Below are 27,643 nucleotides of genomic sequence, written 5' to 3'. Positions count from 1 at the left end.
GAGGAGAGGAGTACAAAACACTCGTACTGAGCCCATCCGCATCGCCATCGCAGGGGCGCCGGGAGGAGGCAACTCAAGGCTGATGGGACAGGGCTGAGGGGGACGCTCGCGCCTCCGCCTGCTGCCGCCCCCGATCTCCTGTCCCTGCTGTCCCCTCCCCGTCCTCCCCCCGGAGCCACGCGGGTGCCGGGCTGACCCAGGCCAGGGGATGCACCCCACATGGCAGGGGGACGTGGGCCACGTCCCACCGTGGGTGGCATCGGTGACAACCACGGGGTGACCGCCCTGAGCCCCCCCTCCACGCCGAGGGGCTCCAAGTCCCGGGGTGAGAGCTGGTACCGGGACGGGGCCGATGCCCTCCCCGTGGAGCAGGGGACACAGGGACATCGGGGGCTGCCCCAAAAAGCCCGACCCAGAGGGTGAAGGTGGTGGCGGGAGCGACGTTGAGGGCACCGCCGGGGTCCCTGGGCCCTGTCCCCCCACCCCACACCCCCCAGCCCCGCTCTGCACAGCCCTATCCCGTTCAGGTTGAGTTGTCTTGGAGGGGGGGAAGCGAAGGAGCCGGGGTCGGGGGGGGGAGAAGAGAGCTGGAGGGGTGAGAGCAGGGAGAGGGCGGCAAGAAGAGGGATCGGCGGAGGAGGAAGAGCAGGATCCAGGGCTGGCTACGAAAAACCTCATCAATCAGAAAGGGTTTCGGATGAGACCGGCTCTTGAGCGGTGTCAGGTCGGATTTCGGAGCGATGCACGGGAAGGGAGTGGGGGTAACCGTGGGAAAGCTCTCATGGACATAACAAGACATGTTGCTTCCAAATAAAGGGGGGGCTGGAGGAGTGGGGGACGAGGAGGAGGAGGAGGAGGAGGAGGAGGAAGGAGGAGGCAGGGGGTCGGTGGTGGTTTGCAGGTTCGGCAAACGGGCAGGGAGATGGGCAAGCAGGGGGGGGAGAGGTGGGGGAGCCGTGGAGGCAGGGCTGGGGGGGCCGGACACGGGGCAGGGACGGGGTGGTGAAGGTGAGTGGTCTGAGACTGAAAATACTTGCCCTTCATTTTGATGTTTGGTACTGTGTGAATCCACCATAGAGAGAAAGCAAGAAAAACAACAAACAAAAAAACAACAAACAAAAAAAAAGGGGGTTGGGTGGAAAGGGGGAAGGGGGGCACAAACAATATTTTATTCAATCGCCGTTTGAATAAAAATATTGTGTATCATAATCATACCAAAAGGAAACCTCTTGCAAAAAAACGACATGAAAAAGAAAAGGAAAGAAATAATAAAAAAAAAATAATAAAACCAACCAGTAAAGAAACCAAAAGGCCACAGTGAAATAATAAAAAAGATGCCAAGATATCACCAGAGAAATATATAGATATATATTCAGTACTCCAAAGGAAAATGAGAGTCAGTAGCAAACACTTGCAACAGTCTTGATACAGCAACGCTCTCGCTGCGTCAGCGGGGCATGCAGAAAGTCCAGGCTGGGGGAGGCGGGGGGGGGGAGCGGGGTTTGGGGTTTGGGGACCCCCCTCCCGGGACGGGCCCGGCGCGGTCCCCGCGGGGCGCACGGCGGCCGGAGGGGCCGGGGGGCGTCGCTGGGGGCTCCACGCCAGCCCCGCGACGAAGGGAGAGGGGTTTGGGGTCCGGGGTGGGGTTGGGGGGGGGGAGAGAGAGAGAGAGAGGGGGCCAGGCTAACACACAAGTACACGGATTAATTCGAAAGGAAAGGCAAAAAATCGAAAGCAACCCAAAGCGAACTCATCGAAACGAGAAGAATGGTCGAAAGCAAAAGAAGAATCGTAATAAAACGAAGGAAATAAATAAATAAATAATAATAATAATAATTAAAAAAAAAAAGAAAAGACCCATGCAGACTTTCACAGGCTTGCAAGTTCTCTGGCTGCTGCAGCGCTCCCTGACCCCAGCGGGCGCCTGCCCCTCGGGTGCTGGGGGCACATCGTGCCGGGGTGCAGCCCTGGCACCCCCAGGCGCAGCTGGCCCCTGCCTCAGCGTGTGTGCGCTCACCTCCTCACGCCTCTTTTATTTATTTATTTATTTATTTTTAACTTCTTTCTTTATTTTTCATCATTATTTTGCTTTCCTCTCACAGCTATTCTCATCCCTTTTCTCATCGGGCTTCGCTTCGTTCTGTCCCCCCCCGACAGCCGTTTCTGGGGGGGCCGGGGCAGAGGGTGTGCGGGGGGGCACGGGGAGGGCAAGGGCTACTTACACTTCACTTGCAGGATCTGGTCGCTGAGGTTGGCCTGGATGTAGTAGGTGCTGTAGGGCGGCAGGACCAGCCCCAGGCTGCGGAGGGGAAAGCAGACGGGTGGCGTGAGGCTCAGCACCCACCCGGCGCCGTCCCATGTGGGCACCCACCGACACCACGCGGCACCCAGGGACACCCCTGAGGCACCCACGGGTGTCCTGGAGTGCCCGAGGATGTCCTGGGCTGTCCATGGACATCCCGGGGCACCCAGGGCTATCCTGGGGCACTCAGGGACATTATGGAGCACCCCGGGATGTTCTGGAGCGCCCAGGACCACCATGGGGCACCCAGGAAAATCCCAGAGCACCTGGGGACATCCTTGAGCACCCAGGGCTATCCTGGAGCACCCAGCAACATCCTGGAGCACCCAGGACCACCAGGGGGCACCTGGAGCTCCCCAAGACCATTCCTGGAGCACCCACAGACATCCTGGAGCTCCCGGTGTCATCCTGAAGCACCCGGGGATGTCCTGGGGCCACCCCCTGAGCACAGGGGAGGTGAGGAGCCTGCCCAGCCAAGGCTGAGACGGGTACCAAGGGTACCGAGTGCCTGCCAGGTACCAAGGGAGATGCACGTGGAGGAGGGACCAGCTGTCCCCACACAAGGGAGGAAGCCAGGAAGAGCCGCAGCCCTCGAAGGAAGAGCCAGAAGCTGCCCGGTTTGGGGAGAAAGAAGAAAACTGTTACGTGGGCACCAGCTCCGGGTGAATCCGTGCACCGGGAGCGTCTGGTGCACCGGGTGCTGGGGATGACGTGGTGATCCTGAAGGTCTCTCCCAACCTAGATGGTTCTGGGGGTTCTGTAAATGTGGAGGGAGCTCTGCTCCCCACCTCCAAAGCAACCTCCTGCGCAATGACCTGCAGCCCCCAGTCCCTGGGACACACTCGTGGTGGCCTCGGGGACCTCCGGAGCTTCGGGCACGAGGCCACGTCCCCCTGCCAGCACGGGTCCTGCCGAAGCTGCTCACCTGTAGTTGGTGCTTTTGATGGGGGCCCACGTGTAGGTCCTGAACACCTCGTCGATGTATTGCTGCGGAGCAGAGGCAGCGAGTCAGGGCTCCGCGGTGCCAGGACCGTGGCTCCGGCTGTGCCCCCCTCCCCTGCTAATTACCTCGTCCAGGGACTTGATCAGGGTCTTGATGAACCTCTGCCCGTCGTTTCCATCAATCATGCTTCTCCGGATCTGGGGGACACGGGGGAGGTGACTGAGGGCAGCCCGGCCGGGGTGTGTGGGCCCCCCAGCACCACCCAGGGGACTGTGACCCGGCGGGGATCGGTGCCGGGGCAGCGGGTGCCAGCCGTGCCCCGCCACCTGCCCCAGGCTCTGCCCACCTCCTCCTTGTTCTCGTCCTCCAGCTCGGCGTCCAGGAAGTCCAGCGTCACCGGCTCGCGGAAATTGATGATCTGCAGGCAGAGAGGGAGGCACGGGAAGGACTCAGGGCGCCCACAGCCGCCGCTGAGCCCAGACAAACTCCTCACAGCCTGCGCGGGGCGGCTCCGCTCCTCTCTGTGCCATGGTGGGAGAGACCCCGGGGGCACAGCATCCCCTGAAGCAGAACGGGGACAGAAATTCCCCCGTTCCTGCTTCTGGGCAGCCCATTAACACCACTGATGAGCTAAGAGGGATGCTGCTGCCAGCGAGACAGATCCACCCTGCTCGCTGCTGCTGCCTCGCTCCCTGCCCGGTGCCCAGTGATGAATCCCCTCCAGTAGCCGCTCCGCTTCTCCCTGCCTCAGTTTCCCCCCCTGGGGGGCAGAGGTGAGGACCCAGCAGTGGGGGGAGCGCTCCCCTGCTCACCTGGGGCTGCAGGTTGGGGTGCAGCAGCACGTAGCCGTTCAGGTCAATGGCGAAGACGTAGCCGTTCGCCCCCAGCTGCGGGAGGACAGGACAGGTGAGCGCAGCTGCGTGCCGAGCCATGCCCACGCCACCCATCAGCTCTGCAGACTTGTTTTTGTTTTTCTCTCCAACCTCCCAAACTCAGCGCCAACCCCCCTTTTGCACAGCACTGTGATGGGAACACAGGGGCAGGGAAAACCAGAGCTTTTTCCTCTCTCCCTGCCTCTGGATTTTGTCCTCTGGGCAGTTCCCACTGACTGTGAATGGTTCTGCTCTGTGTCCCCGAGTGCCACCCTCCTGCCCCCACGGTCACTGCCCCAAGGAGTGCTGCTGCAGCTCTGCCAGAGCTGCCCACACCGCAGCGGGGCCGTGGGGCACGTGGGGAGCCGTGGGGCAGGGATGGATGGGGAACACCCCCCACGCACGTTGTAACGCGGCGTCAGCTTCTTGATGTCGTTCAGCGCCACGTCGATCCCCATCACGCCCAGGATGAGCTGGTTCTGGAAGGAGGCGCAGGGCGGTGGTGTCAGGGCTCAGGCTCTGCCCAAAACCCAGCAGGCAGCACCCAGGGGTGCCAGTGCCCTATCTAGGGTGCAGGGTGGCTCCTACCTTCCTGTCGCTGCTGTCCTCGGTCAGGTTGAACACCGGCAGCGTGCCCGTCACCACCAGCCCCAGCCCCTGTGTGAGCACAGCAGGGTGTCAGCCAGCCCCTCGCTGGCACCCGGGCGTCGTGGCCCTGCGGGGGCTGCGCGGGGCCGGGGTCCTCACCAGGGCGTCCTGGTAGACGTTGGTCCACTGGACCTGCTTGGCTCGGTTCCCGGCCAGGACCATGGGTCTGCCCAGCACGTCCAGGTACTCCTGTGGGGACAGAGGGGATGGTGTGACACCGGGGCCCTGCACCCGGCGCTTGGTGATGCCCTGCTCCCAAATCACAGCTCAGCACCGGGTGCCCCCTGCCCGCCACCCATGGGTGCTGCCAGCACCAGGAGCTGCCCCGGGAGCGGCGGCTGCTGCTGGCAATATCCGAGGGGAATTGCTGCAGCAGGAATCCCCAAGCGGGGGTGCTGATGTGCCAGCAAGGTGCTGCTCGCTCTGCTCCGTGCTGGGAAAGCAGCAGGGGCAGGGAAGGGGCCTCCAGAGCCGAGCAGCCCTGGGGTCACATCTGTCCCCGAGGGGAGAGTGGGGACCCTGCCGGGAACCCCACAAAGTGGTGCCTGGTAAGGGAAAGGGGCAGGGGGTGCTGCAGAGGATGACTTATTCCAGTGGCATCATGCTCTTCGCCAGCATTTTGGGGCTGTGCAGCACGTTGGGGTGTCTGGGGAGGGCAGCTCTGCCTGCTGCCACGTGCCAGCACCCTGCCTCACCTGCGTGTTGATGCGGATGGCGCCGATGGAGGGGATTTCAAAGTAGTAACCTTGGAAAAGAAAGAGAAATGCAGGTAGGGAGCCCGCCACCCCGCAGTCCATCTGTCCTGCCGTCCATCCTGCTGTGCGAGGTGCCTGCACCCTGCTGGGTGGCCCCACACGCCCTGGGGACACCCAGCACCAGCCCCCTGCTCACCTTTGTTGGCACACGCCATCCACTGCAGCGGGGTCACGTCGTAGTTGTGCTGCCCGACAGAGAAGGTGAAGACACGCACCTGTGGCACAGCGCGGCCGTGAGCAACCCTGAGGACACGGGGGCAGCACCGGGGACCCTATGGGGGTCCCTGGGCTCACCCAGCAGTGCACAGCCCCGTCCCCATACCCCGGGGTGCGTCCCCACCGGGGCAGGTGCTCAGGGGACCCGCTGGCCCCGTCCCTCCCCGCGCACCAAGGTCGGTGCTGGCAGCGGCGCGGCAGCCGCCCCATTACGGGGGCAGTGGCTCGGAGCAGGAGCGGGCAGGCTGGGGAAATGGCTCCTGGCAAATGAGGCGGAAGCCGGCAATAAAGCTGCAGGATCCCAGCTGGTCCTGCTGCACGATGCCACCTCCCAGCCAGAGCCGGGCCGGGCTCCGTGCGCACGCGCGTGTGCCCGGCTGCGTGCCGCACGCAGCCGTGGGCGCTCACCGTTTTGTTGGGCCAGTTGTACTTCTCGAAGACGTCCTGCACCCGGTCCTCGCCGCCGTCCGTGAACATCATGATCATCTTGTTGCAGTTGGCCCGCGTGATGTTGGACTGCGAGGCAGAGGGGCGGCGCGTGGGGCAGGCCCACGGGCGCAGCCTGCCCTCCCCTGCCAGCCCGCAGCCCCGCTGCCCTCCCCGCCGGGCCCCAGCTCACGTTCTGCAGCTGGTCGAAGGCGTACTCGAAGCCGGCCTTGTAGTCGGTCGTGCCCTTGGCCACCATCCCCTGCACGTCCTCCTTGAAGACCTTCTTGTTACGGATGTTGGCCTGCACCAGGTGCTTGAAGCACGACACTGGCTTCGCCTTCTCGTTGAACTGGGAGGGAGAAGAGAGGGCGGCGAGTTTCAGAGAGGGGATGGGGACCCAAAGGCTGCCCCGGTGGGCACAAAGCACCCAGGGGCTGGAGCACCCTACATGTGGTGTCCTGGTGGCACAGGGACAGAGTGGGGACACCAGGGTGACCTCAACCTGGTGCAGTCACAGAAGCCAAAGCCATCAGCCACCGATGCCACCATGCCCCCTGGCTTTGCTTGTGGCCAGGCTGCACTCAGGGGTGCAGAGTCCACGGGGTGATGGCCACCACGAGTCCAGCGCTCCCCAAAACCTCCTGAGACCCCTCGGGGGCATGCGGGGTGAGGGGCAGGGCTCAGCCCGGCACGTCTCCCCCAGCCCTGGAGCCTGGGGCTGCCCTGGCTGGGTTCAGGATCCGACCTCCAGCGCGCCAGGGCTGCGGCTGCTGCTGGGCTGTGGCTCTCCTTGAGCTGGCCTTGAGCTGAAAAGCGTCCAGCAGCAGGTTTGGGAGGATTTCTTGTAAAAGCCATCAAAAGAAACAGCACTTGCCAGATCTTTGAGGGATAATTGTGGCAGGGACTGCTCAGCGCAGCCCTCCTCTCCCATCAAAAGCCCCTGCAATTCATCCTGCCTGGATTTTCAGGCCAGAAAGGACTTTTCTGCTTGTCTTATCTGCCAAGCAGCACCGGCCCGGCCCTCCCAAAGCCACGAGCAGCCGATGCCACATCTCGGCTGCCCGACACCACCAGGGCAGCTCCACCAGGAGCCCTACAATCGTGGTGCTTTTTGCCCACTGCCACGCACGGATGAGCCCCTGGGTTCATCTCGTGGCAGCTCCGGAGCTGGCGAGGGGGCTCTGGGGGTGCTGGTGAAGGAATTGCCCTCCCCTGGCTGGGCGCACGGGGCATCCGGGGACCCCGCGGGGCGCAGCGCTCACCGAGGCCACGTTGACGTAGTCATCATCCGAGAGGGTGTCCAGCATCTCGTACACCGAGGTCTTCATCAGCTTGAGGGTGAGGCCGCTCACGCTGCCGCTCCTGGCCGCAGAGAGGGGAGCTGGGGGCTCGGCAGCGCGGGGCCGAGGGGGGCAGGGGGGTCCCCGCAGCCCCGCCACCCGCCCGCCCTACTCACACGTCCACGATGATGACCATGTCCTTCGGGGAGGAGGCGCCCTGGATGTACCTGCGGGGCGCAGAGGGGTCAGTATTTGGGGCGGGGGGGTCCCGCAGCTGTGCCGCGACCCCGCCGGGGCGAGGACGAGGAGCGGTGCGGCCACGCTGCCGCTCGCTGCCGCGCTCTAAATGCCAAACTCCTCCATCATCGCGGGCCCTTTGCTGCGCGCTGATTATGCTGACACACGCAGCCCTATTAAGATGCTATTTACCCCCCTCCCGGGAGCTTCAAAGGCCAGGCTGATGAGGTTATTTTTAGCTACCAGGAGGAAAAATAATGATAACGCGTAAATCATCCCCCCCCTGAAAACAACGAGGGAAACCTTCCTCGCCCCTCAGAGGCGGCCGGGCTGCTCCCTGCCATGCCCCCAGCCCACGGGATGGGGATGGGATCTGCTGCTCGTCCCCCCTCCTGCTGCCCCCGAGCCCCAGGCCCTCCCCGCTGGCTGTGGGGTCGCTGCCGGGTGGCTGCAGCCGGGCCGGGGGCTCGGTGCCCGCCCGCTCCCCCCGTTGGGCTCCCCGCAAACTAAGATGCTGCTCGTAATGGGTTGTGGCAGCGCATTTATCTCCGGGTGCCCCGCTCAGATTAATACCCAGGGCTCCACAGGAAAAGGCTTTATTTAATAGGGCCATTTATCAAGGGAGGGGAAGGGAAGCGAGCGGCGCTGGCGGTCCTGGGCGCTGCGACGGCTCTGCCTGTCCCCACGGGGGCTGGAGGCAGGACTGGGGACACGGGGACCTGGGGAGCAGGGCCTGGGGACCCGCTGTGTCCCACAGAGGGCTCTGGGGGTGGTGTGGGCTGTGTGGTGCAGCAGAGCCCTGACTAACAGCAGAGAGCAGTTAGTATTAATGCAGAGAAATCACAGGTAATTAACCTGAGTAATGGGACACTTCATTTTCTGACAAGGAGAGGGCCTGGCGGGGCTGCACCCTGTGCGGAGAGGGGTGCCAGGGCTGCGGGCACCCCCCCGTCCCCAAAACCCAGCACCGGGCAGCGACCTGGGCTCGGCACAACGGGGCTGTGGGATGCTCCAGCTCCGTGCCCTGCCCATGTCGAGGAGCAGCAAGGGACATGTGGTGGAAACGGGGCATTGATGGGCACCGAGGGGCACGGATGCTTTTTGGGGACCCCCGGCATCACTGAGCCCCCAGCCGCAGGTGGGCAGAGCAGTGATTTTTTTTGGGGTGGCCCTTTGGGAGCCCAGGAATTGGACTCGATGGCCCCGTGGGTCCACTGGGGACACGTCGGCCTGGGCTGACGGCGCGTGGCTCCGTCATGCTCAGCTCGGTGCACAGCCAAACCGGAGCTCGCAGCTCTCACTCGGCACCGGCTGGCTCCATCTCAGCGTTTATCACCCCGTCCTCTTGCCTTGGCTCTTCACGAGCTGTTCGCAGCCCCGTTTAAACGGGGTCTCTGCAGGGACGCTGCTCGTGGGCCAGGCACGGGCGTGGGGCCGCAGGGGGCAGCTCTACCTGCTTCAATCTGGATCTGAGGATTTATCTCTCCATCTCCCTCTGCCTTCCCGGCGCCGGGAGAGGGGAGGGGAGCGGGAGATGAAAGCTGCAGCTTGGATGCCCCTGCCTGTGTTATTGTATCCATTTTCCAATGCCAACGATGTGTGAAATGAAAATTGGACAGAGCTGGCTGCTCCCGGAGCCGGAGTCTGGCGTGCAGGGGGGCGGCAGGGAGGGGGAACGGGGGGTGGGGGGGGTCCTTCCTGACTTCCCCCCCCAGGTCCTTGTCCCCTTACCAGGGCCGTCTGCGCACATCGTAGAGGTCGATCTTGTTGGGGGCTCTCCACGGGGTGGCTGCGGGCGAAAGGTGGGCGGTGAGCGAGGCGCTGCCACCTCCCCAGGGACACCGTCCCCGCTTGGGGGGGGACCCTGGGGACAGAGGGACGCCCCCGCCACGCACCGGGGTAGTAGCGGGTGACGCCGGTGGCGCTGCCGAAGACCTGCCAGAGCAGGGAGGGGTCCTCCTTGCGGTTCTCGATGAAGACGTCCTCCAGCGCCTGCGTCCAGTTCAGCTCGTTGAGGATGACGGTGGCTGCAAGGCACAGAGCGGGCGGCTGGGGGATAGGGACAGCGCCGTGTCCCTTCTGCCCCTACCCCAGAGGGGTCTGGCAGCCCTCACCGCGTCCCCCCTGCTGCCCCCTGAGGGGCTCAGCTCCGGGAGGGGACGGCCACGGCCGCGGTGTCACCCCCCTCCCAGCAAATGCCTCCTGGGGCCGTGCCAGCCCCGGTGCCAGGGACAGCCACCAGCGGGCCACGCACGGGCCCTGCTCTGCATTCCTGCTGGCCCCCGCACCTGACGCAGAAGCAATTAAGATGCCGGCAAACAGAGGCTTTAAATTATTCAGCTATTAAAGCAGAAGATAAGCTGCCGGCAGCCGCCGCCCGTGGTTAATTAAACGGGGCCGGTGGAGCGCGGGGAAGCTGCTGGGCAGCACGTGGGGACAGCAGGACGTCCCCGTGGGCACGAGGACCCTCCTGGCACCCCCAGCTCTTGGGGAGCCCCACAGTGTCCCCATATCCCGCTGACCACTCCAGCCAGACGTGCCTCCTGCCACGAGCCCCCAAACCATTTCCGAGCCTGGGGCCACGCTGGGACACGGCCACAGCCCAGGGACTTCACACAAAGGCTGACACATTCCTACATACATGTATAGATATATATACACCCTCATAATATATGCATATATATCTATATGTGCCCTCCCCGTGCACAAACACGGCCCCTACGATGCATCTGTGCGCACACAGGGCTCGGGCGGCTGGAGATGCTCCATGGTGCGGCTGCTCTGCGCCCTCCTGTCCCCGTCCCCACCTCGTCCCCGTCCCCAGCAGGGTGAGCCCAGCCCCGCCCCGCCGGAGAGAGATTGCGGCTTTAATTAAAAGTGGCACAGTAAATAAAACACATATAGGATGTAATTTGTGTGTGTAGCCAGGGGTGACGGCGGAGGGCGTCTCCGCAGGGTTTTCAGCAGCGTGCCAGGCAGCGATAGCGCCTCTCCAGCGGGCCCCACGGGGACGTGTCCCCGGTGTCCCCAGCCCACCCGCCGTCCCCGCAGACCCGTGGCCCCGTGCTGCTCCCCAAATCGTGTCCCAGCCAGGCAGGGGTTGGCATGGCTCTGGCCGGGCATCAGCACCGCAGCAGTTGGTGAGCAGGGGGCTCGGGGTACCAGCTATTTCATCTCCCCCCACTCTCAGGATTTGCTCCATTAGCTGCCCGGCCTGTGCTGGCTCGCTAATTAAGCTAATTGCAATTTCTCATTCTCGGGGTGAAACCGTTCCACCGATGCGGCTCTGAGCGTGCGGGGCAGAAGCAGGAGCTCGGCCCCTGTCACCTCACCAAGTGGCACCGAGAGGGGCCAGGGGAGGCGAGGGGGTGCGGGGGCCAGCAGGGGCTGTGCCTGGGCACAGGATGAGGCCAGGGGCTGCGGGGAGCCGGTGTCCGGCCGGGAGCGGTGCCCAGCTCTGTGCAGAGCAGCCACTAGAGGGAAATGCAGACCGACTGTCACCGTGTGCCACCGCGGCAGGGAGAGGCTGGAGAGCTCTGCAAGCTCGGGGACTGTCACCACCCTGTGGGGACACGCCAGCTTGGTCCAGGACCACAAGGTGGTGTGGCGTGTCCGTGTCATCCTGCACAGCCCCCTCATCCATCCATCCCTCCATCCATCCCCCTGCCACCCTGGTCTGATGCACCCCTTTGGTCCGCACCGAGCACGGAGCTGCTGAGGCGCAGGGACCCAGCGGGTCCCTAACACTGGGGGACAGCAGCTGAGAGCCACTGGGCCTGGCAGGGACCCCAGGGACACGGTCCCCAGGGCTGTGGCACCGAGAGCCGGCCACGTGGAGGCTGTGCCCGGCCTCGCAGCACAGAGCCGAGCGGGTCGAGGGCACTCACAGCCTTTGTAGATGTCCGTGGGGATCTGCACGGCGGCGTACGAGTAGTTAACCTTGGTCTTGAAGTTGGCGTCGTCGGTGAACTCCAGCTTCAGGGAGTTGGACTTCTCCCGCTCGATCTCTTCTCCATCAGGATCGTCCTGGGGAAAAAGCAGAGAGCGTGGGGACACTGGGGACGTGTGTGGGGTGTCCCCACCCGAAGCCAGCGCCAGCCCACCCCACGCAGACTGGCAGCGCTGGCTGGGGAGGCTGAGCTCGGCTGAGGCTTGGCACTGGGCTTGGTAGCACGGCAGGTCTGAAACCAGAAAAAAAAAAAACCCACCCGGGCAAAAAAAAAATAATAAAAAGCCTTGAAAATCAATTAGCAGCAAAAGGCAACTATCAAAGAACAAATTAAAACGGAGTGCAGCTTAACGCTCTGTCAATAAGCAATGCAAACAATATTTAATTATGGTGGAGAGATGGCAAATTCCCCACTGCCGGCGCTGGAGCGCGCTCCCTCCATCACGGCCGCTCCTCTCCCCCAGCACCGAGCGGAGGGGCCCTGGGTGGCAGCATGGGGACGTCCCCTGCCCGAGCCACAAGTGCCCCTGGGGACATAGGGTGGACCTCGGCTCGTGCCTGCAGGACACAGCAATGGGTGTGCAGGGAGGGAGACGAGATCTGCTGTTGTGCTGGGGGCGAGGAAAGCCGGGGGAAGGTGACGGCCCTGAGCCCGCCGAGCTGCTGCACCCCTGCCGTGGGCACAGGGGTTGGGACAGCTGCTGGCAACCAGAGGCTCAGGGCGGGAGGAGGATGAGGATGAGGATGCTGCCCCTCGTGCTCCCCAGAGCCATCAGCTCTCCCACCAGCACCTTCCCAAAAAGAGCCGGAGTCACAGGAGGACGCGCGGAGATGCCACCTCCCCCGTGATGGCTCGGGACAGACGGCCAGGCGGTGACATTCCCCTGACATTGGGAGGGTGGCAAAACCATTCGCCACAGCTCGGGAGAATAACAGGATTGCTATGCAAGGTTTGGTTTTTAATTCCAGCAGACGCATCGGCAGTGTCAGCACGCCGCAGAGCCGATGCGACCGCGGGGCCGCCGGCCGCCCGGAAAGATGCTGAACTCAATTACGGCTGCGGGAGCCCAGCAGCAGGCAGGGGACGGCTCTGCCTCCCCGGAGCGACGTCGCCAAGATTGAAATCCAGATTACACTCTCCATTTCACGTAAATCCTGAGAAAAGGAACGAACCTGGCTGCCTGACCCACCGCGAAGCCCCAGAAGAGCTCGCCTGGTGCCCTTGGCTGAAAAAAGGCCGCGGCCGTGCCGCGAGATACCCAGCGAGCGGGTCCGGCCACAAACATGGGGCTCAGCTCTCCGTGCTGTGAGCCTGGCGTGTCCCTGCTGGGCCTCATTTAGGGCTGAGGACGGGCTTTGGAGGGAGGTGGCAAACGCTGGACAAAGCCATTGCCCTGGGGAACTTACAGCACCCAAACCTCTGCTTTGCCACCCAAACATCTCCTCCCGAGCCCTGGCGACCCCCGCCAGCAGGAACATCAATTCCCCGCTCTTCCCCCCGCACTGCTGAGTTTATTCACAGTGTCACCGGAGCCGGAACCCCCGGATATAATTCCCGGTCCCGTGTTTATCATTATTCCCTGATATCACCCACTTGCGAGGGGCTAATTTGTATTCTCCGAGGTTCGGTGCTGTCTGGCTGCTCTCATTCATGGAGCTGTAAAGAGGCGTATGTATAGATCTCGGAGACAAATACGCAGCTATCTGTACACAGGACACTTCATGCATCACTGACACCCCTACAGCAAGCAGACCCACGGCGAGCTGATGGTATCCGAGCTACGTTTACCCTTTATCCATAAATCTCCTGACCCCAGCTGAGATAGCCCTGTCGAGGCCAGGAGGAATTTGGCTCCTGGGACGGGGTCATCGCTGCCCAGATGAAGCTGCCCGAAGCCATCGCCAGCCCAGGCAGGGGCAGCAGCACCTCGGTGCTGGATTGGGCTGAAGGAAACCACATGGATGGGGCCAGGGGAAGAAATCCCACATTAAATTGGTGGATTAGAGCAAAGGAGAAAATGATTCAAGCTCTCCTGGGTTTACATCGCTTTAACTGAGAGCACCTTGGCGGGTCCCTAGCTGGATTTTGCAGCGTTTCTCATCATTTCCTTTCACAAGGACTCCAAAACATCTATTTTATCTTCGAAATGTGAAGATAGGTCCAACAGAACACAAACAGATGCTACAGATCTTAATACCTGATTTGATACACCCCGCTAGAAGCCTTTTCTTTGGCGATGCCTCGGTATCACACCCATTTATTGCTTCAGCCAGGAGCCGTCGTGCTGGGAACTTTCACCACCTCCAGGGCTTTAGGAGCTGGGTGGAAAGCCACGGCCTGTTTCTAGTCTGTTTCAGGGCTCTTTTAGGTTGGATATTAGGAAAAACTTCTTTACCGAAAGGGTTGTTAGGCATTGGGATGGGCTGCCCAGGGAAGTGGTGGAGTCACCATCCCTGGAGGTCTTGAAAAGACGTTTAGATGTAGAGCTCAGTGATATGGGTTAGTGGAGGACTGGTTAGTGTTAGGTCAGAGGTTGGACTAGGGGATATTGGAGGTCTCTTCCACCCTAGACGATTCTGTGGTTCTGTAGTTTTTCTCCCCCGTTTTCCTCAGATCAGTGAGGAACACCCAGGAGCCAGCACTTTGGGCAGGTTTTACCCCAAATTTTACCACTCGCGATTCCCTTTCCATCTGCTCCCGATGGACGGGGGGCACAGAGGAGCGGCGCCCCCGCTGCAGTTTGGGGTTCAGGCCGCATGACCTGGCACAGCCCCGCCGTGCCTCGGCGAGGCAGCTCCAGCGGATGCGAACGCCCCCGTCCATCTCCATGGGAACGAGCCACCGCCGCTAATGAGGGCTGCTTAAATGTCAGCAACGATGACAAACGCCCGGCTGATGCGGCCTGTGGGTTCGGCCCCGCCGCCTCGTCCCTCCTCGCCATGCCGGCTACACCCCGGCACCCCCATCCTACCCGCAGCCCTTCGCAAGGGCAGATCACCTCAAAATATCTCATCATCTGTGGAAATTTCCCACTGATCTGGATCAAAAACCGGCGAAATGTGAATTTCTAGGCGCTGCGGCTGCTCGGGCTGATGAGGACGCCGAGCACGCGGCCGCGGGTGGCTGCAGGCCCCGCAGCCGGCCCCGAGCAGCGCCAAGGTCACAGAAGGTGGCGGGGAGGAGAGGTGGTGACAGCACGCCCTGCTGCTCCTGGGGCCCGGGAGCATTTCATCCTCAGCACTAGAAAATCAGAGGGTGTGTTTTTTTTTCTTACTTTTGCCAGAAAGGCCGGATTCTGGGAGGTGAGACGGGGTGGGGAGGGAGCGAGGTGGGGGCCGCGGGGCTGCCCTCGGCTCCCACAGCAAGGCCCAAGGCACCGGCTGAGGGACCCCAGGCACTTGCAGAAGGGCCCTTCTCCACCTTAAATTCCTCAGCTTTTCCTGAAATCCAGCAATTTAATGCCAGGGAGGCAGGCAGCGCGTTCTCCAGCCACGTTCCTGCTTTTACAGCAGCACAGGTTATAAATAACAATCAGCCTCTCCTGCTAGCCGGCTCCCCGATCCCCCTTCTCTCTTTTTTTTTTTTAATCTTTGCCAAAGGTACTGTTTAGAGATCTTTCTAGACCATTTATTTTTAAATTACCAGCCAGAGGAGAGAAGAAGGGGGGGGGGAGGGAGGGAAAAAAAAAAGAAGAAAAAAGGCAAAAGAAAGAAACTTCTCAGGCTGATAGCTTATCGGGAGGAAATCCAAATGTCACATGAGTCGAGGAAGTTGGAAGATTAAATTTTCCAACACCCTTCATCTGCTGCTGACATTTCAGGGCTCGTTCCCCCTCCTCCCTCCCCTCTGTGCAGCCGATGAGCGGTGCCGGGGCTGGTGAGGGGGGAAGGTGGGCAGGGGGTGCTCAGGGTGCCGGGGCAGCAGGTCCATGGCTGAGCCCTGCAGCCCCCGGGCACCACGCAGAGCAGATCCCCAGAGGTCTTGGAGAAGCGAAAATATTCTGTTCAGAGGGCGACAAAATGAAAAGCTCCGACCTCTAATTGCTCTAAGCGCCAAGTTCTGCTCCCCGCCACGGGCATGTTCCGCTGGCACAAATCCGCATTTCCCAGCCCAGAAATGACTCCGAGCCCCCGGCGTGGCCGCAGCAAAGGCCCCCTCCAGCCCTGCCACCTCTGGGTGCCGCAGGGTCAGCAGAGCCACCCAGCACGAAGCCCAGGTTTGCTGCCAGAAGCACCGCAGGGGGAACAGTCCTGCAGGGGACAGGGATGGGGACGTCCCCCCAAAGGGCAGACGCCAGGCCCCGATGGGTGCTGCCATGCCACGGGGACAACTCTGAACTGCAGCAGCAAAACCCGGCTTTACAGCCCGGGAAACCCTTCCAGCAGAGAACGGCACATCCCCGAGGACGCTGGCCTGATTTCGGCATCATCCCCTGTCACACGCAGAATAATAAAAACTGAAAATCGCTTCATTTCTGCGCTGCTCTGCCTGTGATACCCAGCCTGCTGATTTCAATGCTTCTCCGTGGATGAATTTTGCATCCCTTGCTAGCAGGAAACGGTGAAAACTTTGCTTCTGTAAACATGTGGAGAGCCCTGTGGTCCCCCAGGAAAATTTTCTGCTATCCCAGTTGTTAAAAACCACTATGAAATCCAGAATCTGTTTAGGAAGATAGTGCGAGCAAAATGAATAGGAAGCTCATTTCTTCCTCCCCCTTGTTAAAACGTGGCATAAGGCTGGTGAATAAGTCCCAGTTACATTGAATAGGCTTTGTCTATCAGAACTAACTTCATTTCAGCCAGATCCTACTCAATTTAAATATAAGAATTGAGGCAAAATAAAGAAAAGATGGAAAGGCCGCTATTTAGTTCGATTCAGACCTTCTGGTATCATCTCCCTCCTTTTTTATTTCAGCATCCATCTCCTTTTCTCCACTTTTGACCCAAAATCTGCTTTAATGCAGGGGACAGTCGCGGTGGGATGGAGTGAGGATGCAAGACCCGTCCTGGGCTTGCCCAAAGCCCAGGTCAGACATTGCTCCTGGCGGGGCCCGTACAGCAGCAGGCAGGATCTGGCCCTGCTGATCATGTCCCCAGCGTGCCACCAGCGTGGGTGACGCGGGCGAACGCCAGCCCCCTCGGGGGCACGGGCAGCACGGAGCTGTCGGGTGCGGATTTCGAGCCCTGATTGCCAGAAATCACAGGACGGCTGTGCCAGGAGGGGGGCAGAGAATTAGCTTCGGTCTCTAATTAAAGATTTGCTCTTCATTTGAATTTCAGATGCCGGCTTTAATTTTAGAAACTTTGGCAGCAGCAGAGGGACCTGCCCAGCCGGCTGCTCCCGGGCCCAGCGCTGGGGGACAGATGGATGAGGACAGCCACGCTGTGCCCACCGCGGAGCTTGGGACCCCCGGGGCAGCCCCGCCAGCGGTGTGGGACAGCCCCAGAGAGGGTCGCAGGGAGGAGCCCGTGCCCGCGGCGCAGCAGGGGTACTCACGGTACTCACGGTACTCACGTATTCCGTGTCTGCCTTGGAGTCGTAGTACTCGATGTCTTCCTCCTGCAGAGAGAGGGGGGAGCTGGGTTAGTGCCCATCGCGGGAGGACCCCCGGGGGTCCCCATCACCGCCCCCGCTCCCTCTCACCCATCCCTCTGCGCCTCCACCAGCCACCGCACCGCTGGGCACACCGCACCGCCTGCCCCAGGCTGTGATGGGGACAGTGCTGGGACCCTCCATGTCCTGTGCCTGCCCTCCGAGGACCTGGCTGCCTCCTGCGTGGCCAAACAGCCCCGGGACGGTGCCACCCGTGTGGCACACGGCTGAGCGTCCCCGCACCTGGGATGCTGCGGCAGAGCTGGGCAGAGGAGCGCAGCGGGGTGGCCGTCCCTTCCTTCCCGCGTGCCTGAAACTGGCGAGCAGCATCCCTGCTTCCACGCAAATGCGCGTCGTTAATTTGGGGTATTTAGAAGCTATTTAGGCAGAAAGGTCTGCTCAGACTCTTGCCTGCCTGCTAGGACGTGAGGCAGCTGATAACATTCATAAAGAGGCAGGCAATTCAGGGAGCGGTAATACTGTCAAAACAGAATTTCATCTCCCATCAAAAGGGGTAATTAAAGGGCACTTGGGGGCTCTCTTCTGCGTGCAGGGATGCGAGCGTGAAGGCAGGCGGCGATGGGGGGGTGACACGTCTGTCTGCTGCTCCAGCAGCCCGCAGCAGCCGCCGTGCACAACCACCTCTCTCCCCTGCGATGCTCCGCACTGCTATTATCAAAGAGGCAAGCCAGCCACGCTCAGAGCAGCCACGGAGGATGGAAACCCAGCTTAAGGAGATGGGGGCAGATCGCTGAGCCACCCAGGAGGGGAGTGAGGCCGGGGCAAAGCCCCTAGTGGCTGCTGGAGGAAAGCCTGGGGTGGCCGTGCCACCAGAGCTGGGGACCGGGGACAGCGTGGCTGTCCCCAGCACGCTCAGCACCCTGGCTCACTGCTCCTGGTGACGCCCCAGCAGGATGGGGACTGCCAACGCTGGCTTCAGCATCCTCCTCTGCAGCCCCTCCGGCTCCGACTGCCGCAATAAGGAAGAGCCGAGAGGGGAAAGTGAAAGAAAAAAACCCACCACGAAGCAGCATCTTCCAATTTCTGCTATTAAAAAGCCTAGTCATTAAGGGAATGTACTTATTAATTATCTGTGATTTGTTGTGAAATGCTGAGGGGTTTACAACAACAAGAAGAGGGAAAAAAATTAATTTCTCTGCGGATGGCCTCCCGGCACCCTCCTCGCACCGCCGCGGCCCCGCGCACGCCCCTGCCCCTTGCCTGCGCCGCGTCCCCCCAGGTCTGCGGCCATCTGCACGCCGTAATTAAAGGAACCCCTGGGAGACCCGTAACACAAACGAGCTAATTTCATGTCTAATGATCTTTAATCAGAAGTGAGTGTGACTAACAACAGCCATCCAGAAGGTGCTTTGTTATTCATTTTACCTCCCGTCGGCTCCTCCAAAAAGCTCCCTTCCCCGCTGGCACGCGGCGGCCCCGCTACCGTGGTGGTGAGGGGAAGAACCGGCCCCGGTGTCACTGGTCCTTGGGGATCAGGGACCTCCCCCATGGCTGGGGAGTCCTAAACCACGGCATTGATGACGCCAGGAGCAGTCGGGTGCCCTCCTGTCCCCGCTCCATGCCTCGGATGAGGTCTGTGCAGGACAGCCAGCGTCACTGCAACCCCATCCCGTGCCCCTCGCAGCCATCCCAGGGATGCTGGCATCTCCCGAGGGGAAGCAGGGAGCCCCACAATTTCCTCTCCTTCATATTTGCCTTTAAAGCCACGTTCTTCTTCTTCACCTAATCCTCTCTTCCTCCTCCTCTGGTCCACATTAAATCAAGCACACGGCCTGTGTAAATAGCACTGGTATTTCCGGAGTCCTCCAGAATAAATACCAATAAAGAAAACAAGTGGGGGAAGATATTGAGGGATTTCGGGGTGAGAGCCCCCAGGCAGAGCCCTCGCCTCTTGCCAATGAGCCTGTGCAGGAGCACTTTGCTGGTTTGAACTGGTGAAGGGGAGGCAGGCACTGGGTTAATTGCCCGTGTGCTCCACCGTCACCCCCCACACCAGCTGCGTGACGGCACTGCGAGCATCGCTGTGGGAGAAGCACGGGGTAATTTTAGTCTTCAGGTACCTGGAAATTACCTTGGGAGTTAAGCGCAATCACGGAGCAATCTGCACAAGCTGGTGAAGCCACCCAGGAAGCAGGGTGCCGGCACCAAGCCCTCACATTTTGGGGTCCGCTCCTGGACGGGGCTGCGGGGCTGCCCCGGGCCAGCACCTTGCTGGGGAACCCAGGCCCTTTGTGTCTCCCCTGGGTCCTCCCGAACAGCCCCAGTGCTCCCGCTCCTCCAGCTCAGCCCCTACACGAGAAGCTAATTAATTAAAGCAGCCTGTGAGCTGCTTGAGAGCTACAAGCCGATTTCTCTCCAGCTGCTCGAGAGGATGCTGTTCCAGCACTGCGAGCCGTGCCACGCGCTCGGAGAGGAGGTTTGAGCTCCGAAACACAAGGACAAGGACCAGGGCTGGAAAGGCTCCGGTGCCAGCACAGTGGAGAGCCCGTGGGGAGAGGGCACCATCTCCTCCCCAGCCTCCACAGGCACTGAAATAGGACTTTTTTTTTTTTTTTTCACAGTTCCAGCAACTAAAAATAACACTGGAAAGGTCAGCACTCTGATGGCAGCGCTGCAGCCCGGCGGGGTTGAAGCCGCGCTGTTATCAGCCCGGCGAGGTGGCAAGTGGTGCACGTCTCTTCTGCGGGATGGAGCTGCAGCCTCCATCCCACAGAAGCCTGGGATGGAGGCTGCAGCTGCGGGGCTCGTGTTTGTGGGACAGCTGGCACTGCCCTAACAGGGACGAGGCGCTTTGGGTGCTTTGCAGCCCGTGCCATGGGCTCAGCCCTCTCCCCAGGGCAGCAGTGCCTGGTCAAAGTGGGTACACTGGGCACCCCACACTCACTAGGGCGAATTACAGCCTCCACCATCACTTCTGCAGTAGCTGAGGGCACAGCTGAAGCCTTTGACACCTGAGCTCATGCTGGGCTCTGTAGCTCTTTCTCCAGCTTTTCTCACCCGAGCTGATCTAATCCTTCTCCCGTGGATCTGCTGTCCCCCTCTGGATTTCTTGCTGGTGTCCCGTAAGGGTCATTCTGCTAATCCTAAGCCCTGGGGGCACTGCAGCTCCTAAGTGAGACTGTGCAGGTAGCTCCCGCTGCGCTGCGTTTACTTTGGTCCCTCTCAGCCCCCCAGCTACGGGTTTCATTCTGCCAGGCAGCACGGGTGGGTGACCCCTGTGGCCGTGAAATCTCTTTCCAGACTTCATTAGCTCGGGAAGAACCAAATCCTGCAGCGGTTTGCCGCTGAGGCTGCTAGGAGCAACTCAGAGGGCGGTGGGGAAGACGGAGCCAGGGGATGGGGACGGTTTGTGCCGTGACCCAGGACACGCTGGAGCCTCACAGGCCAGGTGTTGGCGCTTGGTGGCTGCTCAGACCTGGGCACAGCCCGGCCCTCCTGGCCCGGGGCCGGTGCCACCAGCGCCTGGGGAGAGCAAAGGGAGCTGGTGAGCCCGCAAAGCACCAGCCACTCCGCTCACACACAGCTCCTTCCACTGCCATAAGCATTTATAACGGGCAGTAAATATTTACAGAGTTCTTTGTGTCCCTGACCCATTAAGCACACAGAAATAGCAACAGGATTTGCTTATAGATGCACCTTTCCTACGCAAGCCAGCCCCCGGCGCTTGGCACAGCTCTCGGTGGTGTGTGGGGCAGGGTAGGGACGGGGCATTACTCACAGCCGCCCTTCATTTTCCACGCTGTGATGCATCTTAGGGATATGGTTTAGTGGGGACTGTTAGCGTTAGGTCAGAGGTTGGACTCGATGATCTTGAGGTCTCTTCCAACCTAGAAATTCTGTGATTCTGTGATTTTGCCAAGGCACAGCCACCACGGGCTGTCGGATGCACCAGAACATCTCCCCTCGCAGGCCCCTCCATGCCAGCCCCCTTAGCGCACTCAGCAGCACAGCCCATTCCCAAGGACAGGTGGAAGCAGGCATCATAATGCTGCCTGCCTCTCCCCTCCTGGGCACCGGGACACCCTGCCCCGTGGGGCACAGCATGGCACGGCACAGCACGGCACGGCATGGCACGGCGTGGTGCAGAGGAGAGCTGGCAGCTGGCGTGCCCACGGCACAGTCCATCCCACACCAACAGGGTGAGAGGAGCCCCTCGAGGCACGTCCACTTCTTTGGAGAGCGAACAGCGCGGCCCCGCGTTTTTTTGTGAATGATTTTCTTGTTCTGCTTTCGGCCAGAATGGCTCTACAGCAAGGTTGGTGCTTTAACACAGTAATTCTCAGAGCGTAATGAAAGCTGACATTATATCAAACACAATAAAGACTCTCAGTTGATGGAGATCATTCCTGAACACACAAACCCATTAAACTGAAAAAAAAAATATCAATTCTACACACTCGCCAGCCAAAAGAAAATGTGATTTGTTATCTAAAAGGGGGTTATAAACACAGCTTCAATGCACTTTCTGTGCTGTAATGAAAACTGGGTTTGAAATGGCAAGACGACTGCAAATTAGAGTATTTGATTTTATTTTCTAACTTTTTAGGTAAACCTTCTACAAGGGCAAGTGCAAGGTTACGGCGACGATCTTTCTGTTCTCAGCCGATAAGTAGGATCTGTAATTAAAGGAGGAGAAAAATGAAACGGGGATAAGGAACTTGCATTTGCCCTTCTAAGGAGGCTTTGAACGCCAAGCCTGGTGCAGCCCTGGAAAACAGCAAACTGGGGGAGAGAGAGAAACAGCCAGCAGCCTCTCGGCACGGCGCGGCACGGCTGCTGCTCGCGGTGCAGGCACGGAGTGGGGCACCCAGCCGCGCTCCCCCACCACCGTGCCGGGCTCTTCTGCAGTCCCCACCGAGAGCCTGGGAGAGAAATCTCTGCTATTCATCCTGTCCTTCCCCATTTGGCAAACAGTGATCCCGTTTTCCCCTGAGTTTCGTTTCTAATGGAGCTTGAAATTATCTGGGCTTTGTTATTTGCTTCCTTGTTTGCACGTGGGAATTATTGATGGAGGGAGCACCGCGGGGCTGCAGGGAGGCCTGGGCTCCCTCTGCCACCTCTGTGGCACGGCACGGCACAGCGACCCCAAACCTACCCCGAGCAGAAAGCGCCGTGCTTCACCCCGTGCCTAAAGCCTGCTGCTTGGTTGCCCAATGCCTGCTGTGCCTCTCTGTGGCTGAGCTGCTCGGTGGCTCCGAGCGGGACCATTTTGGGCAGCAAAAGCCCGGAGAAGAAAAACCCTGCTGGAGAAATAAAAATGGCATTTCCCACAGTGACGTTTCTGACAGCCCTTCTTGCAGCCTGCTCTACCTGCAGCTCAACAGGTGGCGAGTGCTTGTACATGAGAAAGGGTCTGCAGGGCAACGACCCCTTCAAGCGCCCCGATCGAGGTCGCTGGAGCAGCCCTGGTGCCTCCAGGCAAGGTGCATGTGGCACAATCCCCCACGTCCTCACCCGCAGCATGGCAAGCACTGGGTGTAAATTACGCCATCACGTCAGCCCAGTGCGGCTCGGCGAGCGTGCTAGGTGGGAATCTGCTTGGGAAATACGCCCGTCATAAAGGGGTGGCATGTGGGCTTGTTACGGGGAAGCTGTCCCATAAATCACACGCTCGGAGAAGCAGGGACAAAACAGCACAGCGAACGTGGTGCTGAAATGTGCCGAGCCCTGCGAGGGGAGTTAAATCCTGAGATGATTTCCCTGCCACTGGGATGGAGCCCAAAAGAAGCACGTTGCACCTGAAACGCAGGGAGAGAGGGGAGGCAGAGAGGCAGCAGGAGGAAGAGGAGAGCTTTCTGGTGTAGCAGGGAAAAAATGCAGCGAGGAAGAAGAACTGGGAGAAAAACAACAGTAATAAACATTTTATGAAGCAGAAAATGGCTTATAAAGAAGTCAACTTTTAAAGGCAATTTATATAATGCTGCCAAGTGCACATAAACGTGGGCTTGGCTTTCTGCAGTGTCTAAGTGTCCCTTAAAGGGACAAATAGCTCTGGCCGCCCAGCAAACCGACACGGTGCCACCACGCTGCCCTGAGAAGCATTTTGCAGGCTGCGCCTTTGACTCCATCCTCCAGATCTGGCCACGGTCCCTGTGCCCACAGGCTCGGCTGCCACCACTGGCTGGCGGTCACCGCCCTGCGCCCAGGCTGGGGACCCCGAGGCGTGGGCGAGCTCTGGCCTTGCATGGTAAAATAAGAGGAAGAGGGAGCTGAGGGAGCAGGGAAAATCAGTCCCAAGCTGTGACTCATTTCGGGGGGGCACCTCCAGCAGGGATGGTGCTGAGCCCTGCCTGCTGCTCTGTGCATGCACAGAGCCGAGACCGGGCTGCTGGTGCTGGGAAGGGTCTGAAGGGCTGGACAAGCACCCGAGCCCCGAGGGAAAGCCCTGAGGGAAAGCAGAGTGGGTCGGAGAGGAGGTGGCTGAGCAGGGGGCCGAGGGGCAGCACGGCCAGGGCAGGGGGGGGTTGGCACCGCTGCTCCTGCGCCTGCTGCTGAGGTCTGGGAGGGGCACGCAGGGGGGAAAACCAAAAAGCCAGCACCAGCGAGGAAAAGAAACTTTGCGTGCAGAGATCGGTTCTGAGCGACTGCTGGAAGCAGCCTGGCAGCCGTTTGCGCTCCTGCTCTTGTTTCATTTTCCCCTGAACTTCCATAGCAACCCATCTGCAGCGAGCGACTCTAATGTTTAATGGTCCTGCCATTAGCACTAATGCATTGCAAACACTCAGCATCTGCCGTCACGCATTCAGATGGAAACACAAAAATAACCGCGCTCGGTGCAATCTGTCATAAACTCCAGCTTGGGGTTATAAAATGACACGCTGCGAGGGGAAGGGAGAGCTGCGGCCAGCGGTGACACCGCGGGCGCTGCGCGGTCCTCGTCACCCGTGGGTGTCCCCGCGGCAGGGCCCGGCGCAGCCCCGGCTGCAGCAGGGCAGGAGGGATGCGGAGGGCCGGGAGGTGGCACGCACGACCTGGTGGCTCGCAAAGCCCTCCAGCCGCCGGTCCATCGAGCGCCCCAGCCTGCTCTGGGCTGTCCTGATAAAGCTGCGGCGAGCTCCGCGGTGACGCATCGCCGCACATTGTTTCTGGGTGACTCGCTCCTAATTACCTTGATTAAGTGGTGGCAAGCGGTGCTGTTAAAAATATTTTTTTTTTTTTCCTGCAAAAGTGGATTTCTGAAAGGTTTGTGCCGTGAATGGCAAAATGAGCCAAGAGCTCCCCAGCGCTGCGGCTGCTCCTGGCGTGGTTTTCCATCACCAAGACCGCCCTGGGAGGAGAGGGAGCGATTTGGGGCTGCAGAGGGGGACCTGTGGCATGGCAGCCACCCACGGCTCCTGCAGGAATGAGCAGAAGCACCCCGGTGTCCTTGCCTCGGCTCTGCTTGCCCTGAGCACGGGTGGCTCTGGGGACAAACAACCTGACAGAAGGAGCGGCGCCAAATGTGGGTTTTCCAGCAGCCAGGCTGGAAACTGAGCATCCACCTCGCCCGGACCTGAAGCATCTCAACTCCAAGCCAGCCGTTTCTGTGTAAGATGGGAGGAAATTTGGGCTAAAACCTGCTTAACTGCTGAGGGACAGACCCAGGGGAGGTTTTCTTCCAGGGCTCATGGTCCTGCCGAGCTTGGAGGGGCATCCGACCCCAGCTGCTGTGCTCACCCAGTTGGTGAGCACATCTCCATGTCTCACCAGCGTGTCTCCATGTCTTAATGTCTCCTCCACTCATCTTCAGGCAAGAAGTGACAGGAATTCGGCAGCGCTTTCACGCAGAAAGGCCTTGGTGACCGTGGGTACCAATGACAGTTGTCTGCTGGACGGGACAGCCAGCGAGGACACCTCACCTTTTGTAACTGAGGCAAGAGACACTGACGTGGCTGCCTTCACCAACGGCCGGAGAGTCTACTAGAGCAGGAGTTGGCTTCAGGTCCTATTCTCTTCTCCCCCACAACTTCTCTTTCCACTTTCGGCTCTGCAAGTCCCGTGGAGACATCTAACCACTCTCGTTTGGCCAAACCCCCTTTGCTGGTGATGGACGAGCAGCAGGGGCAGGCGCAAAGCCCCAGCCACACGCAGGGACCGGCGCAGTGAAGGAGAAGAGGTTCCTCCTCTGACAAACACCACTGGTGACCAAGTGTGGGGCTCGTCACACAGAGGAATGTGTTTTGGGAACCCGGTGGTGACAGCCGTGTCCTTCCCAGGGGCAGCACTCACCCCAAAGCACCCCAAAAGGACCCGGCAGCAGGGCTGGCCCCTTGGCTACTGCAGGGGGGTCCCGCGGCAGGGCAGGATCCGGCCCAACCCAGAGGAAGGGGTGGGTGGCTCGGATTTTTTTTATTGTAGGCTCCGTTTGCGCCGAAAGGAAAACAATCTTTCCTTCCTTTTGTATTACTGCTAGAATCTGAGAGCATTTCCAGGCAGAATACTTCAGATTCCCGCTGAGCGTTATCACTGCCATAATTACAAAGTCAAATGCAATCATTAAAACAACATCTTCCCTCTCCCAGCCGAGATTGCTCCTTCCCCCAGCAGCAGCCCTGCCTGGCATTGCTGTCGGGTGCCGCAGGCGGGGCTGGCACGTGAGCCCCTGCCCTCTGCCAGCGCCAGGCCGGCTGCTCCCACCCTGAAAACCCCTCCCTGGAACCTGACGCCGAAATGCTTGACTTTGCTCAACCTTCACCTTCTGCCTGCTCCCACCAGAACTGCTTTGTTGGCTTTCATTAGGGCTGGGGCTGGGGATGGCAGGGCAGTCCAGGTGGCACGGGCAGCACCCGCTTTAAAAATCAGGGGGAGCAAGGAGGGAAGGGCCGAGGGACAGGGAGCAGGAAGGGGACATGGAGAGTGTCACCGTGAGTGTCACCGTGAGCGTCCCCAGCACCTCGGGGAGCTCAGGGGCCAGGAGGGCAAGTGGAAGGAAGGTTGGGGCGAGCGAGCCGGAGCCTTACCCGGATGTTGTCCTGCCAGTGGTGGGCTTTCTGGAACTTCTCCGCGGCGTTGGCCAGCCTCTGCAAAGCAAGAGAGAGAGGAAAAGTGAGCGTGGAGAATGTGACACGAGTTGGGCAGTGCCCGTGCCGAGCTGGGGCACACCGGTGGCAGCAGGGGACGTGGCTGGGGCAGGAGGAGATGGTGCAGGCAGCAGTGCCTGGGGAAGGGCTGCCTGGCTCAAGGGGCTGTGCTGCTCCCCGCTTCGGAGCAAGCCGGCATTCCCAGCAGGACCACTGCCACCTGAACTCGCTCAGGGCTGCACCACCTCAATTCGGCTGATCAGTACGGCATTAATTAGCCATGAGGCTAACGAGGCCGTTGTGTCATCTCAAGAAGGCTCCCGAGAGAGCTCACGGATCGTGGTGACACGCAGCCAGCCCAGATGCGCCCTGCTGCCGGCGCTGCTGCAGCGCTAATCCCTCGCTCCCCGGGCACCGCTGTCATCGGCGGGTCCCCAAATTACTGACACCCCCTGAGCCCCAGGATCCCATAAGAGCGGGGCAGCAGCCCCAGCACAAAGAGCTCCTGGCACAGCCCCGGGGCTCAGTTGCAGAAGCAGCCAAGCCAGACCCAAGCACGATGGAGGGGAGAAGACCCCGGCGTTGCCAACTCATCGCTCAGCACCTCCGCCAGGCACCAGGAGCGCAGCGAAGGGCAGGGGACGAGCGGGCAGAGATGTGAATCTTGGCACGTGGAGGGCTTGTTCTTATCAGGTGCACGGGAACGTGTGTTCCATCACAGCGCAATCTCGGCCCGGGCTGGTCAGAACCTCCTCATTTCATCTCCTTTTTTTTTCATCTTGATTTCCAAAGCGCCTGCTTTCAACAGCTGGCGGCCACGGGGGGAGAGCAGCTATGGGCTGGGTGCTGAAGTTAAACGCCTCCAGCTCGGGGCGCTGCGAGGAGAGGATCAGGGACATGGTGGCCAGGCAGAAAAGCCAAGGAATCGCTCCCTTTTGGGGCGGTTTTGCCCCCGGGGGGCTGGCGTGTGGTGTGCAGGACGCCCTGCAGCTCCAAGCTAGCAAAAGCTGTGGCCCAAATCCCGCATCCCCTCCCCAGCAGCTTTTGTGCTCTGTTTATACACTGAGATGGCTGATTAAAGGCGAGCATTTATTCCGAGTCGCATTTAAGGCAGCAGTGATGAAATATGCATTTTTCTATACTTGATAAGAGCATGTTTGTTTATTGCGGGCCCGGGGAAGATTTATGGACATCTTTAACTATTCATTGCCTCGTGCGAAGTGCCTGCAGTGTTGCAAATGGTGCACTAAGTGACTGCTGCACCCGCTACAGGCACTTCAGCGGAATATATTTTTCCACTGGAAAATGTTAATTTGTCAAGTCGATCTGGACAAAACTTTGTTTACAAAAAAATAAAAGAAAATAATCCAGATGTTCTTTTTTGGATAACCGGCACATT

At 60.2% G+C, this 27,643-nt stretch overlaps 1 protein-coding gene across 2 annotated transcripts in view; it reads right to left on the bottom strand.

Moving 5' to 3' along the window:
• CACNA2D2 (calcium voltage-gated channel auxiliary subunit alpha2delta 2) overlaps positions 1 to 27,643 on the bottom strand; it is a 169,772-nt gene that overhangs the window by 9,630 nt on the left and 132,499 nt on the right. The window contains exons 4-22 of one of the 2 annotated variants that reach the window (XM_082768358.1): positions 26,185 to 26,244; positions 17,138 to 17,191; positions 11,570 to 11,708; positions 9,578 to 9,709; positions 9,414 to 9,471; positions 7,622 to 7,672; positions 7,428 to 7,527; positions 6,356 to 6,514; positions 6,145 to 6,252; positions 5,657 to 5,735; positions 5,461 to 5,510; positions 4,865 to 4,954; positions 4,706 to 4,774; positions 4,522 to 4,596; positions 4,058 to 4,132; positions 3,592 to 3,663; positions 3,371 to 3,442; positions 3,228 to 3,289; positions 2,223 to 2,299 (exon numbers count right to left, since the gene is read on the bottom strand). In XM_082768358.1, coding sequence (XP_082624484.1) covers positions 2,223 to 2,299; positions 3,228 to 3,289; positions 3,371 to 3,442; positions 3,592 to 3,663; positions 4,058 to 4,132; positions 4,522 to 4,596; positions 4,706 to 4,774; positions 4,865 to 4,954; positions 5,461 to 5,510; positions 5,657 to 5,735; positions 6,145 to 6,252; positions 6,356 to 6,514; positions 7,428 to 7,527; positions 7,622 to 7,672; positions 9,414 to 9,471; positions 9,578 to 9,709; positions 11,570 to 11,708; positions 17,138 to 17,191; positions 26,185 to 26,244 — 1,582 coding nt within the window. The remainder of the gene's footprint in view (positions 1 to 2,222; positions 2,300 to 3,227; positions 3,290 to 3,370; positions 3,443 to 3,591; positions 3,664 to 4,057; positions 4,133 to 4,521; positions 4,597 to 4,705; positions 4,775 to 4,864; positions 4,955 to 5,460; positions 5,511 to 5,656; positions 5,736 to 6,144; positions 6,253 to 6,355; positions 6,515 to 7,427; positions 7,528 to 7,621; positions 7,673 to 9,413; positions 9,472 to 9,577; positions 9,710 to 11,569; positions 11,709 to 17,137; positions 17,192 to 26,184; positions 26,245 to 27,643) is intronic. The other variant, XM_082768359.1, reaches the window with a different exon arrangement.

The sequence above is a fragment of the Aythya marila genome (genome assembly GCF_965140915.1).
Source record: "Aythya marila genome assembly, chromosome: 10".
Classification (NCBI taxonomy): Eukaryota; Metazoa; Chordata; class Aves; order Anseriformes; family Anatidae; genus Aythya; species Aythya marila.
This window is presented reverse-complemented; position numbering and strand designations above follow the sequence as displayed.